The sequence below is a fragment of the Lissotriton helveticus genome, chromosome 1_2 (genome assembly GCF_964261635.1).
Source record: "Lissotriton helveticus chromosome 1_2, aLisHel1.1, whole genome shotgun sequence".
Lineage (NCBI taxonomy): Eukaryota > Metazoa > Chordata > Amphibia > Caudata > Salamandridae > Lissotriton > Lissotriton helveticus.
In genome coordinates, this window is record NC_136058.1 from 449,431,213 (window position 1) to 449,444,947 (window position 13,735).

The 13,735-nt window shown below is 42.0% G+C and overlaps 1 protein-coding gene and 1 long non-coding RNA gene across 2 annotated transcripts; both read left to right on the forward strand.

Annotated features, from left to right (window-relative positions):
- Positions 1 to 4,680: 4,680 nt before the first annotated feature.
- On the forward strand, positions 4,681 to 6,387 carry LOC144808019 (uncharacterized). Its single transcript, XR_013606571.1, has 3 exons — positions 4,681 to 4,753; positions 5,411 to 5,464; positions 5,986 to 6,387. It is a non-coding gene; the product is annotated as an uncharacterized LOC144808019 (long non-coding RNA).
- Positions 6,388 to 7,034: 647 nt separating this feature from the next.
- LOC144808020 (uncharacterized) lies at positions 7,035 to 8,875 on the forward strand. The gene has a single exon (XM_078673582.1). It carries the CDS (start codon positions 7,109 to 7,111, stop codon positions 8,873 to 8,875), a length of 1,767 nt encoding a protein of 588 aa, XP_078529708.1. The 5' UTR covers positions 7,035 to 7,108.
- The last annotated feature ends 4,860 nt before the right edge of the window (positions 8,876 to 13,735 follow it).

Sequence of the window (13,735 nt, forward strand, 5' to 3'; positions counted from 1 at the left end):
AACCTAACTCCGCCTTTCTTCTGGAAGGTTCCAGGAGCTTCCCCACTCTACCTATGGACAGGGGCTGGGTGTCTGGTATTGCAATATTGTATGGGGATCCAGCCTGCTCCTGGCAGCTAGGGTGCTACACTAAAAGACCACGCTGCAGTAGCAGGGGCCAGTGGCAGCCATGTTTGAAGTAGAGAGCACCTGCACCCTTACACAGATTAGCTATGAAAAGGTGCCCGAAGACCTATGGGCCAACAAAAAGAAGGTGGGAAAAATGAGGCAAGGGCAAAAAATCACAGGGAAAGACCACCCTAGGGCTGACAGGTCTAACAGCCAGGAACATACACAATTTTGAAATGGAATCCTTGTAGCCCTAATGCCCCTTTTGCAATGCGGGGGGTCATATTGTCCATATCCTTTTTAGTGAACAAGGAAAATAGGGGTTTGTGATCCGTATATACTTCAAATGGTAGGCCCCAGGCATAGAAACTGAAGTGTTTTATTGCCCAAAAAACAGCCAACACCTACTTTTTCTACTGTAGAATAATTTGATTCAGCCCCTGTTAGTGTTCTAGAGGCGAAAGCCACTACATTCACCTTCTTGTCAATCCTCTGTGATAGTGTTGCTCCAATGCCTTTACCACTTGCATCTGTGGAAATAATGGTGTCTTTATCCACATTGAAGTTCCCAATGAACGGGGCAGAAATTATGGATTCCTTTATGCTCTCTAAAGCTTCTTTTTGTTCTATGCCCCAAATGAACGCTGTATCTTTTTTTTAGGAGATCTCTGAGAGATTGAGATAGCATTGCAAAATTTCTGATATACTTGGCCATATATTCAACTAAACCTAGGAAAGACAGAATTTCCTCTACACGTTGGGGTAGGTGCTCGTCTCACAGTTTCAACGAGATCTATCTTAGGTTTTATTCCCTCCTCAGAGATTGTGTGACCTAGATAGTCCACAGATGTAACACCTAGTTTACATTTGCTTTCTTTTGTAGTGAACCCTACCTCTCTGTCTTTTGAGGACCATACCAGCATTAGAATTGTGTTCTGTTTCACTTGAACCATAGATCAAAATATTGTCCTGAAAACACATAGTCTTGGGGCAATCTTTAAGTACATGTTGCATTGTATGTTGAAATGCTGTAGCTGCAGACGCCAACCCAAATGGCATCCTCAAGAATTTGTAGTTGCCAAATGGGGTGGTGAATGCTGTCATAGGTTGAGATTCAGGATGTAACTGGATTTGATAATAGGCCGAGGAAAGATCAAGAACACTAAAAAATGTTGGTCCTTGTATCTTACTCAGCATTTTATTGATCCTCGGTAAAGGATGTCTGTCAACTAAAATGTTAGCATTTAAGGCCCTTAACTCCACACATAGTCTAATACTCTGACCACTATCCTTGGTTGTGATGACTATGGGTGCCAACCAAGCAGAGCTCTCTATTTCTTGAATTACACCTTAGTTGACCAATTTTTCAATTTCCAATCTTTAAGGTTCTCTCATAAGTAAAGAAATAGAATGTGCTTTGCGAACTACTGGGACAGCACCTTCTTTTAGAGCAATTTTATGCTTGGTGGTCGAGAGCTGAGTTTAAGTTTGTTTGTTTGTTAATTGATTTGTAGAATGAGTGTAAGTTGCTTGTAAACTGGCCAATTGAAGAGCCACAGAGTGAAACGCCTCAAAATATTTTACTATATTACAAGAGATTGATGCAGATTTACAGACAACAATGCAAAGTCAAAGACCGGGTAAAAGCGGGCGCATCTTTTAGCGTTGAATTCCGAGGGTAGTGCACATATCCAGCAAAATGTGAGATGAGATTTTGTTGTAACCAAAGTTCTGTAGTGACAATTTTGTTACTAAGCAGAAAAATATCAAAGAAAAAATAATGAGCGCTCAGACAAAAATGTTCCAGAAGGGTGACGGAATTGGTTCTCACGGATTGTATTCTCGTTTTGATTCTGGTTTTGTTGCTGGTGGGAATTTGGATATGCACGACGTACGTGTGCAGAGTAATGATGTTCAGTATGTGCAAGGAGGAAATGTTGTTCCTCTGGGTCAGGGCCGGACTGGGAACCCAAACCAGGCCTGACTTTTTTGATGGCCCAGATCCATGCCTCTTTTGTTGCTGGGGGCGATATAGCAGCACCACAGCAAAACCAGCCCCTAGTACTGAACAATCGTCCCCCACTCTTCCAGCCTCCCGGGGAAATACCTGAGCATTGCCCAGCCCTGCTTAGGGTATAGGTTTTACTGACAGTGGCAATTTAAATACTTCAAACACTAATAATGTGCAGAATAAGAGATGCTCCTTGCAATGTTCGCAGGAACCTGGGAAACTGGAACATGAATCAGATGGCACAGAATGGGATGTCACAGTCAATGGTCCCAGCCCAACTGGCCTCTGTGCCGAGCATGTAGAATCAAAGGCAGATATATTAGAACATGCCTTCAGTCCCGATGGCCCCACAGCCCAGTGCAGAATAGAACGCCAAATTCTCAACAAATTTAAGATTTCAACAAAATCCTTTTTTGCTTAATAATGATTTTCCACAACTTGCATCTACGCTTGGAGTTTCTACTGGACAGAATCAGACACAATGACGGTGCCTGAGACGGGAGAAGGGCTGTATGCTTGGTGCAGTCCTAGAGGTCACCCAGAGTGGCCCTTTTGTAGAAGAAGTAAATGGGAATCCGGCATCTCTTTTAATTTTAATCAATAAATGTGCCTCCCGTGCCACAGTCAGACTGACTGGAGCGCCCAACCCACCCCTCTTGGGAAAGGAGTGCAGGTTGTAGGCATTTCTAATAAGCAACTAATAAGCTGTCAGCAAATGTTCTCGTACAAATTGGGTCAATGATGAAAGGCCACAAACTGTGATTAAGATCCAGTTATTATGTTAGGGAATAACCTTTTAAAATGACTTGGGGCTGTTAGGGGAAGAGTCTCAATTAATTATTCATTTTGTAGGTGTGGTTTATTAAACTACATTTTGTTGTGCCATGTTTTCATGAACATTTATTGATTGCTGTCATTTTTACTACTTCATGAACCATGTCAATAATATGTTCTCTCTGTCTAAAAACTTATATAATGTATTATTTTGGGAGATTAGCTGGAATTGTTTTATTTTACACTTTTCCTAAAGTCAGACTACATGTCAGTCCTCTTACTGATTTTGTACTTAAGAACTTTTCCTTGATTTTTAATTAAGCAGAATCTGACAGTTTGCTATTTGATATTGTAGAAAAACGATTTCTTTTTTCTTAGAACACATTTGTTGTGGTGGTCTGTCTATTGACTTTACAGCTAGAGTTATTTCTGAATCTGGCTTTTGATATACTTTATAGGTTACCTTTATTTGATTCTCCTGCAAATATTATGATAATTATTTCACTGACTGAGTAACCATGTTTATGCCTTCAGTAATTATTTGAAACCTTTAATATAGCTTTGAAGCTTGTTGTAGCTCCAAAGGCAAGGGCCTTTACCAAGGGAGCGGTCCTTTAATGGGCAGTATTGCCTGCTACGGCTGACTATAAGGTCTTTATACTGTTTGCCCCATGAGGGCAGAATGTGTTAATTAATAAAACAACGGTGTCCCAGAGACCGAGGGGGTTGAAACACCCCCGGTACTCTGAAACCTTTGTTTCACAGCTGTTGCTGTGAATGTTCACAGTTAACAGCTGCATGCAGGACCATGGCTGTTAATTGTTGAACATTCACAGCATAGCTTTGAAAAGAGGCTGAAGTCAGGCTTGGTTCTCCCGGGGCTCGGCTAAACTGCTTTTCACAATTCAGGCGAGCCGGAGAGATGCAGGAGATGAGCAGAACCCCCACCCTCCTTCTGAGACGCCAGTGACACTACGAGCTACCGGAGGAGGAAGGGGGGAGGCTCCTGTGTGTCCTGCTGCAGGCTTTATCTTCAGCCTTCTCCTGCCCAATACATATATTTTGGAGAGGCAGGGGAAAGAGAGAGGCAGAGGCTGTGTATTAAGACATTGTAATGTTGAGAGCAGTGTGTCTATATCAGGTTCTAGAGGCTGCTGCTCCTTTGTCTTCAATGGAGGTCTCAACATTTCAATATTCTAAGCTTTGTCTTGCAAAGGATTTATTCCAAATTATAGTCTTTGGGTCGCCGTCCTGTAGGGCTCACAAGACTCTGACCCTCTGCATCATCTCTTTAGATAATTTATACATTCAAAGTGCCAACACATTGATGTCTTGTTGCTTCCCTTGCTCAGCATTCAAACTCTGCATCAGCATGAGCTTGAATTGCAGTTGCTCAGAGAAAATCTAAGAGTCTGGTTGAATTATTTATGAACGGTGGGCAGAATTATGTACAAGGACTTAAACATGCCTTTTGTGAACCAGATTGTTTTGATTTGCAAGTTTCATGGGCTGGAAATGGAAATATGGGGGTTATGAAGACGTGGACTGGGTTGTTGGGGTTGGTTCTCTGAGACTGTGGGTGCACTCCATATTCACAGAGACCTTTTCCAGCAAAGGATTGTGGTTCTTGAACCAAAAAAATTATTTATTCATAACCAGAGTTACTTGGCAATGGCCTCCAGAGAATAAGAGATTCTTTTATTTTGGAAGTTCAGGATGGGTATTTGGAAGATGGGATGAAGTGTGATAGTCGCCTGAAGCAAAACTATTTCTTTACTTCCTTTCAAGGTATTCTGGGATGACCAGGTGGTGCAGCTTGGCTGCCACCCTCGGAGGAACAAAATATAATATAACTTTCAGGTAAGGATTCTTATAACTCTAAGTTTCCTTTTCCCCTGTTTCTTCTTACTTTATTCCCTTTCTTGATCTCTGTTGTTTTTGTCTCTTCAACTTCAACATTTGACTCCCTCTGTGCACTATTCTTGTTGTTATCAAACTTCTGATAATCACCTGATGGAGCCACAATCCTCCTGGAACAAGTTGGGGGGTGTAGTGCAAGTCAAGTTCCTTTTTAAGTCCGTTTTGCCCACCAGTTCCTTAACTATTATCACATTTGTCTCCTCCTCTACACCACGTGATACCATCCTCCCTCTGTCTGTCTTTCGGCGTCTTTTCTCTCTGGATCTGACTTCCATCTCTTTGCGTCTTCCCATCCTGCTCTTTTCTGTCTTGTCAACTACAAGCAAAAGACACAGTACATGTGCGTGGACACACATGCACACAGGGCTTGCTTTAGGGTGGTGCGAGTGGTGGAGCTGCACCTGGTGCTGACCTTGGGGGCACTGTGTTTAAAAATAACTTATGGGTTCACAAGCATCTGCTGCACAGTTTTCTGTGCTTGAAAATGTGATGAGAGTGGAAGGTAGCCTTTTTTCTCTTTCCTCTGCTTCGTGTTTTTCTTTTCTTGACCCTTTTCGGTTTCCTCTAGTGTTGTGCTGTTCTTTTTCTCTTTTTCAGGTGTTGAAGTGCCCGGGTCCTGTCGAAGGAGCATGATGAGTTCTGGGCCACCAAGTAAGTCCGTATCATCCACACAATTTGAAACTGCATTCCACTGAGCTAACTTGACACAGCGTCAGTCTACAGTGGCATTTAAAGCACTGAGTGCAACAAGGCCAATACCTTCGTTCAATAAAATGTCCCTTCCTAGAACACTGGAAAAAGGAATAGATAAACAGTCTAGGTGGGCAGGGGAGTAAATACCATATGATCATTTATTAAAAGTATTACAAATATCTCATTGTGATGCCAGCCTTTGCCACAGAAATTGTAAATTGATAGTGTTGGCTGCTGCTGAAAATCTGTGTCACAATATATGTGCAACTTGTGTTTCTTTCTTAAATATTAGTTAAGTTTGCTCTCACATCCTTGAGTTCCAGTAATACCAAGCTCCCGATCTACACTGTTTCACCACTATCAGAAATGCAACTCAACTGATTTCCTATCTTGTTTTTGTCAATACTTTCTTTGTGCAAAGTATAAGGTCAAATATTTTTCTTTGTGTTCATTTACAATTTTTGACTCTATTTCTACAGGTGACTGAAGCATGAACAGAAAAAAGAAGGTTTACATTTAGAGAAACACAACAAAAAGGATTATTTCAAGGAAAGTTAAAACATTCTCAAACTCTAAAGAAGAAACACATTCTATGTGCCAGGAATGGTGAGGATGTTGTAGCGGAATAAACTGATAAATGTGAAAGTTGTCAAATTCCTAAAGTAAAAGGAGCATAAATGTTTACCAGTGTCAGTAACTGAGATTAAGGAGAACATTGGCCGCAATTGATCCCCACGCCGTGCACTTGAGAAAACTCAGTGCTGTAAATTCTGTTTGATGGTTTATGAGAAATGCTTTGGAGACCCAAACCCTCCCCAACAGATCAGCATCCATAGACGTGTTGTGATGTGACAGGACCGTAAAAAAGACTAATATCCTCGGTTTACAATTGCAAGCTTTTGTCTCCGTCTCCTGGAGACAAGAGGAAGGAAAAGATTATTTAAAAGAAAATCATTGTAAATACACTTTCTCAGATGTCGTTACAGCAAAGTTGCTGGATTATCGTTTCCAATATAGGAAGATTTTCCCCGACCAACTCTGTCTCTTGGGTTAATCCGAGTGGTTTCAAAGTGTCCTGTAACTCCAAAGTGGATCATGTACCTGTCTTAGCCACTGAGCAAAAAAGCATATACTGACAGAAAGTATAAAAGGGGCCAGTGTTACGCTATTGATAATTCATAAACCACCCTGGCATGCCCTAATCAGCTGTCATTACTTGTATGTACAAACATACCTTACAGGCAAACACTAAACCCCAAAGGCCTTATCAGTGCTTTTAAAACTCCTAAATCAAATATGAAGAAACTAGAATCACTAAATGAGACTAATTAAACTTGAGAGAATTCACCCAGGCATAACTTGGAGAAAATGAATCCATGAGGAACATTTTAATAAATACAAGGGGCTCCTCAGTGAAAGTTTATAAGACAAGTTAAATCTGTGCCTTTAAAGGTAGGAAAATGATCTCCAGGTGAAAACTATCATTAGTTAAATTTATTTTATTTATTTATTTAAACTTTTACCGCGCACAGCTACCCACAGTGGGTTTCCCGGCGCTATACATATATTAAGAAGAGCATCTGAAATGTACTTTAGAAGTTAATGCTGAGTTGTAACATAAACAAGTACACGATCCGATTCAGTCGTAAGATGACTTGTATTCAGGAACAAACCCAACTTGGAGAAACAAATAACTCGAATAAGCACAATGAATGTGAGAACAGCTTTAGTTATCAATCCAACTTCACTAAACGTGAGAAAACTAGCTCTGGACGAAAACCCTATCAGTGTCCTGAATTTCAGAAAGACTTCAGTCTCAAAACCAACCTTACGTTACATGAAATAACCCATACTGGGCATAAAACGTATCAGTGCCCTGAATGCCAGAAAAGCTTCAGTAGCGAATCCAATCTCACTTTACATGAAAGAACCCACACTGGACAAAAACCTTATCAGTGCTCTGAATGCTGTAAATGCTTCAATCGGAAATCAGGCCTTACTATACATGAAAGAACTCACACTGGACAAAAACCATATCAGTGCTCCACGTGCCAAAAAAGCTTCAGTTTTTGTAGCAGTCTGATTAAACATCAGGTAACTCACACTGGACAAAAACCTTATCAGTGCTCTGAATGCTGTAAAAGCTTCAGTAGTAAATCAGCTCTCTCTCAACATGAGAGAGCCCATACTGGACAAAAACCTTATCAGTGCTCTGAATGCTGTAAAAGCTTCAGTCAGAAAGGCAACCTTACTAAACATGAAAGGACCCACACTGGGCATAAGCCGTATGAGTGTTCTGAATGCCAAAAAGTTTTCTGTCAGAAATACGGTTTAACTCTACATCAGAAAATCCATACTGGGCTCAAACCGTATCAGTGCTCTGAATGCCAAAAAGGTTTTTATCATAAATCCGGTTTAACTCTACATCAGAGAATCCATACTGGGTTCAAACCGTATCAGTGCTCTGAATGCCAGAAAAGCTTCAGTCATAAAATATCTCTCACTCTCCATGAGAGAACTCACACTGGGCAGAAACCGTATCAGTGCTCTGAATGCCGGAAAGGATTTAGTCAGAGATGCAGTTTAATTGAACACAAGAGAACTCACACTGGACAAAAACCTTATCAGTGCTCTGAATGCTGGAAAAGCTTCAGTCGGAAATCCAGCCTTACTATACATGAGAGAACCCACACTGGACAAAAACCTTATCAGTGCTCTGAATGCTGTAAATGCTTCAATCGGAAATCCAGCCTTACTATACATGAGAGAATCCACACTGGACAAAAACCTTATCAGTGCTCTGAATGCTGTAAATGCTTCAATCGGAAATCCAGCCTTACTATACATGAAAGAACTCACACTGGACAAAAACCTTATCAGTGCTCTGAATGCTATAAAAGCTTCAGTAGTAAATCAGCTCTCTCTCAACATGAGAGAGCCCATACTGGACAAAAACCTTATCAGTGCTCTGAATGCTGGAAAAGCTTCAGTCAGAAAGGCCATCTAACTCAACATGAAAGGACCCACACTGGGCATAAGCCGTATGAGTGTTCTGAATGCCAAAAAGTTTTCTGTCAGAAATACGGTTTAACTCTACATCAGAGAATCCATACTGGGTTCAAACTGTATCAGTGCTCTGAATGCCAAAAAGGTTTTTATCATAAATCCGGTTTAACTCTACATCAAAGAATCCATACTGGGTTCAAACCGTATCAGTGCTCTGAATGCCAGAAAAGCTTCAGTCATAAAATATCTCTCACTCTCCATGAGAGAACTCACACTGGGCAGAAACCGTATCAGTGCTCTGAATGCCGGAAAGGATTTAGTCAGAGATGCAGTTTAATTGAACACAAGAGAACTCACACTTGACAAAAACCTTATCAGTGCTCTGAAAGCTGGAAAAGCTTCAATCGGAAATTCAGCCTTACTGTACATGAAAGAACTCACACTGGGCTCAAACCGTATCAGTGCTCTGAATGCCAAAAAAACTTCAGAGATAGATCTGGTTTAATTGATCATGAAAGAACCCACACTGGACAAAAACATTATCAGTGCCCTGAATGCTGGAAAAGCTTCAGTAAGAAAATATATCTCTCTACACATGAGAGAACTCACACTGGACAAAAACCTTATTAGTGCTCTGAATGCTGGAAAAGATTCAGTCAGAAATCCAACCTTACTAGACATGAAAGAACCCACACTGGGTATACACCATTTCAGTGCTCTGAATGCCAGGAAATCTTCCGACTGAAAAAGACTCTCACTAGACATGAAAGAACTCACACTGGGGAAAGACCTTATTAGCTCTCTGAATGCTAGAAAAGTTTCAGTCGGAAATTTGGTCTTCAATTTGGGAGAACTTACCTGGAAAAAAACCTTGTCTTTGTTCTAAATGCCAGGGAAGCGACAGCTGGAGATTCCGTTTCATTCAACATGAGAGAACCCACAATGAGAAAGAAAATGACCCGTGCTCTCAATGTGACAAAAACTTCAGTTGTAAATGTAACCTTTCCACATAGGAGAGACAATGTGGGAGAATAAAAGGTGCTCACTGTAAACCCTGAGGAGGAGCTTTCAGCATCACAAAACATTTACATGAAGCAGCCACAAAGACACCGCTCCATTGATTGTCCTACAAACTGTCTACTGAGAAAAGCGCACAGCGAGGGATGGAAATGCTTGAATTAACCTCATTCTTTTGTAACTATTTCATTCTTTTGTAACTATTTGTGGCCTCATTCCATTCAGTGTGTTTTGCTTCCTGAGTGTTTATAAGCTGTGGCTCTGACCCTCAAAGGCCATGCGATCCTGAACTTTGAGGCCACGCCCCCAAGGGTCTGGAATGCATGTAACCTCAAACTGTTTCCAGCCTTAATGAGCCTCACCAGGGCCCTGAAGCAGGAGTCCCTTTGTCGAAGGTCTCCATGGGACCAACATCTGTTCATGTCTGTACCACGTAGGGGTGATCATTGAGAAAAACCTAAGGTGATGGATGAACTGGTAGCTAATCTCGGCAACATCCCACCACATCATTCTCTAGTCTTTGTGCAACTACAGACAAGGCCAGCCATATGCAAACCATTCTTGGCTCCACCCTAAATAGTCCTAATGACTTCTGTTCCATTGGGACACAGCTTCATATTACAAAGATCCACATGAGTGGCCTCTTTCCATCTTCTTTTTGTTTCAAATGGATCCTGCTATCCCCTTAACCATGCCTCAGGCCTGCCACGTTCCATGCTTTCGCTCTTATCAACCTTGAACCATCTCCATAACTTGGAAGCTCCGAAGACTTCGCAGCTGTTGTAACTGCTTGAAGTTTCCCACATTTTGATGGCTGTGGATTCAGGTTCAACTTGATAACCCAACTCTATTCTGTGGGAATGTTGCACTTCAAGCCACTTCTGTGCAGCTCGTCATCATCTGAGACTGATTCAGGCAAAATCCTTGCATCAAATTCCAGTGTTATTCATCACCAGAGACTAAACTTATCTTTGCCCTCTCGAGCATAGCTACCGAAGTCAGCTACAATTTTGTAGGTAACTTCCTGATTGATTCAGTGGATCTGCTTTTTTTTAAATTTATTTAACTTTTTGTTTGGTTTGGACAGTTGTTTTTGCTAAGTAATAATCCATAAATCACAGCCCTCCTTTAGATTTTGCTTCTGAATAATTATTAAATATTCTTTTTGATCTAAACTTGGTTTGAATCTTTAAGTTCCTTGTCTATTTTTAATAACCTATTGAAATTTGTGACTTCCACTGTTTTGCTCTACCTTCGAGCCCGCCGTAGGCCCTACTGCTCAAGCCACATTACCAAAAGTGAGCTAGGAACACTTTAGTAGAAGACATATTTACCTTTGCTGACCAAAGTTTGGAAAAAGCAAAGCAGGCTGACTCCAGAAAGCACACTAAGGTTACTCTCCTAGGTGGCATCTGCACCACCTGTAGATGCAAAAATCAAAGATTATGAGGGAAGCTGTTGGTATCTGTGCCCCCAGAATTTGAGACTGCCACCCTCTCTCAAACAGTTGAAAGAGCTAATAATGCAACCGTCAGAGATTCATGTCTCAGCAACTAAGACTGCTTGCTCCTGCCATACAACACTCACACTGTTACCTGAATCACACTCCCTGTGCAATGTACAAACTTTTACATAAACAAGTTGTGTTGTGCTATGTGAACAGGCTTTCACCCCCCCTTAATATGTAATTGAGTTTCTGTGATCAGACGCCCCCCGGCTCCCATTTCTTCTAGTGCGGATGATAATGTGAGAACTGTAACGAGATCACAAACAAGGGCTATATTGAGAAATAATCATCTTCCAAGTCACACAGTAGTTTGTAGTTCTTTATTAGTCTTTTAAATGTACATCCCCATCCCGTTCCAAGGTAGAGTAAAGTTTGCGAAGCACGGCTCTCTTGTGGCCCGCTCCCCTGATTAAGTCCATGTGGAGAAGTGTGGCTCAATGGTTAGAGCGGCAGACCCTGATGCAGAGGTCTAGCTCGGGACCAGGGTTCAATTCCCCGCCTCGGCGGGTCTTGGGCTCAAAATTCCACGGACCTGATAATTCTCGCCTCGGTGCCTATTCCAATCATGGAGTCCCACTCTGCAACTCTGGGCAATAGCTTGCTTAATCTCCACAACGGCCCCCACAACGCTAAGGATGCCTGACCTCCACCTTGGGGGTGCCCAGGAGTGGACGCCTCACAGGGAAAGCCAGGATGGGTTCCACAGCGGTATTCGTACAAGCGCCTTGAGACCCTTACAGGTGAGTAGTGCGCTATACAAGTATCAATTTACATTTTAAGAACAGAAACAGAGTCCAATTTCCTGAAGAAGCGGCGGGTGGGTAAACTGGGGGGGTCGAGAAGCAGTATAAATGTATCAACAGCGTTTTTGCAACTGCCACTCTACCTATGGGTCGATAGTGGCAGCGAGCCCCAAAACGACAGGGAGCTGCAAACATAGGACATCACCTAAGTTGCCCTGTATTGTTTGTGTGGTACATTCACCCCTAAATACCTATACATATATAGATACGCATGCACTTACCTGAGTTACACAAATGCATAATCAGCATACAGTGTTATGGCCTCCCAATTTGGCTCACACGTTATACCGACTGCTGGGTCCTGCAAACGGAACAGGCCATGGCTAGAGCGAAAGTAATCGACAGCGGGCATCTTTGCCACATCCTTCAAAAGAAACTGAGATTTCTGCATGTCCAGATGCGGGACAGCGGGTTGGTGTAGAGGAGATTTATCCAGTGCTGTATTTCTGCTCCTGGTTTCATGCACATCAGCACTTTCGTTAAGTAAAACTACCCCAGGGTGTCGAAGGCCTTCTCTATATCTAGTGAGAGGGCTGTGTATGGAGGCAATTCATGAAGATTCGCCTCCATCAGCCGCAGAAGCGTCATAGGTTTAGACATGTTTTTCTCCCAGGTACGAAACCATTCTGCAGACCTTCCAGGATTTCGCGATTTGCCGCGAAATCGGCACTTTTGTAAAAGTGCAGCGATATTTACAAAAGTGCAGCGAAATCGGCTCTTTTGTAAAAATGGTGGGATTTTTACAAAAGTGCCCGCGAAATCTAGACATCCAGACCCCTTTCAAGGGGGCGGGTCTGCGGAGGCATGGGGGTGGGGGGGAAGAGCAATCTGGTGGATCGCAGGCATCTTGAGGCAGTGGCAGCCCCCGCTCCGTGGGAAGCCTGGGAGGGGCAGCTCTGTGAGTCTGTGAGTCCCCAGGGGTGTTCCCTGCTGATACCACGATCGAGAGGAGAGAGAGGCAGGCTGTAACCATTGAGATTTCCACGTGCTACAAGAAACTAATTCATATGTAAATAAAGAATCCCATTGTGGTTAAATCAGGTTGCTGAGGATCATGCACATATGTAAATAAATAATTAGTCATGAAAAATGTAAACATGCACCATACGTTTAAGCACAAAATCAGATATAATTCTCAAATAACTTACATATCCCTTGGCATGTAACAACACCCCGAAATAGGATGAATGAGGTGCTGCCAGTGAGGCAGTGCAAGATGTGATATCAAACCACATACAATTAGACAATTTGGGTGAAAAGTACAGTGGATAAAGGTGAGCAAGATTTTTACCTATATTGAAATGTGTTAGTTTCTATGACAGCCATTCTGATGTCCAAAGAGTTGAAGGTAAACTTCATAAAATTGCTTCTCTCCTTGACTAATCTTATAAGGACAAAAACCACATATTCTTATAGAAATACTTGTAGACATAATCGAAATTTCTTTAACCTCGTCTGTTACGCAGAAGAAACCAAGTATTGGAACGTGTCAAAACCTTTCAAAGGTTAATCAATCTAAAATGAGATAGAGGCTGTGCCCTCCATTAACCATTCAGTCATAAATTGCCAGATTTATTTGCTTTCTTCGTACATCTAAATAGCTATAGAAAGAAATATGTAAATGCACAGCTGTTAAAAGCACTCAAGATCCGCTCTGATGTTGCTAGGAACTCACATGACTGTATGAGCATAGCTCCCCCAGCACGGATGTGTGATTGCACAAAATGTAGTGGCTTAGCTGACATTGTTTTCAAGATTGCACTGAATTCAAAGCTACCTTATGATGGGCTTCATCAAACACACATTGATTTGATACATGATTATTCAATTAGGAATAGTGAGAGGCAAGCGCGGGTAAGCAGTATTTCTTCCATTATCCTGGTACTAAGCGTCCTG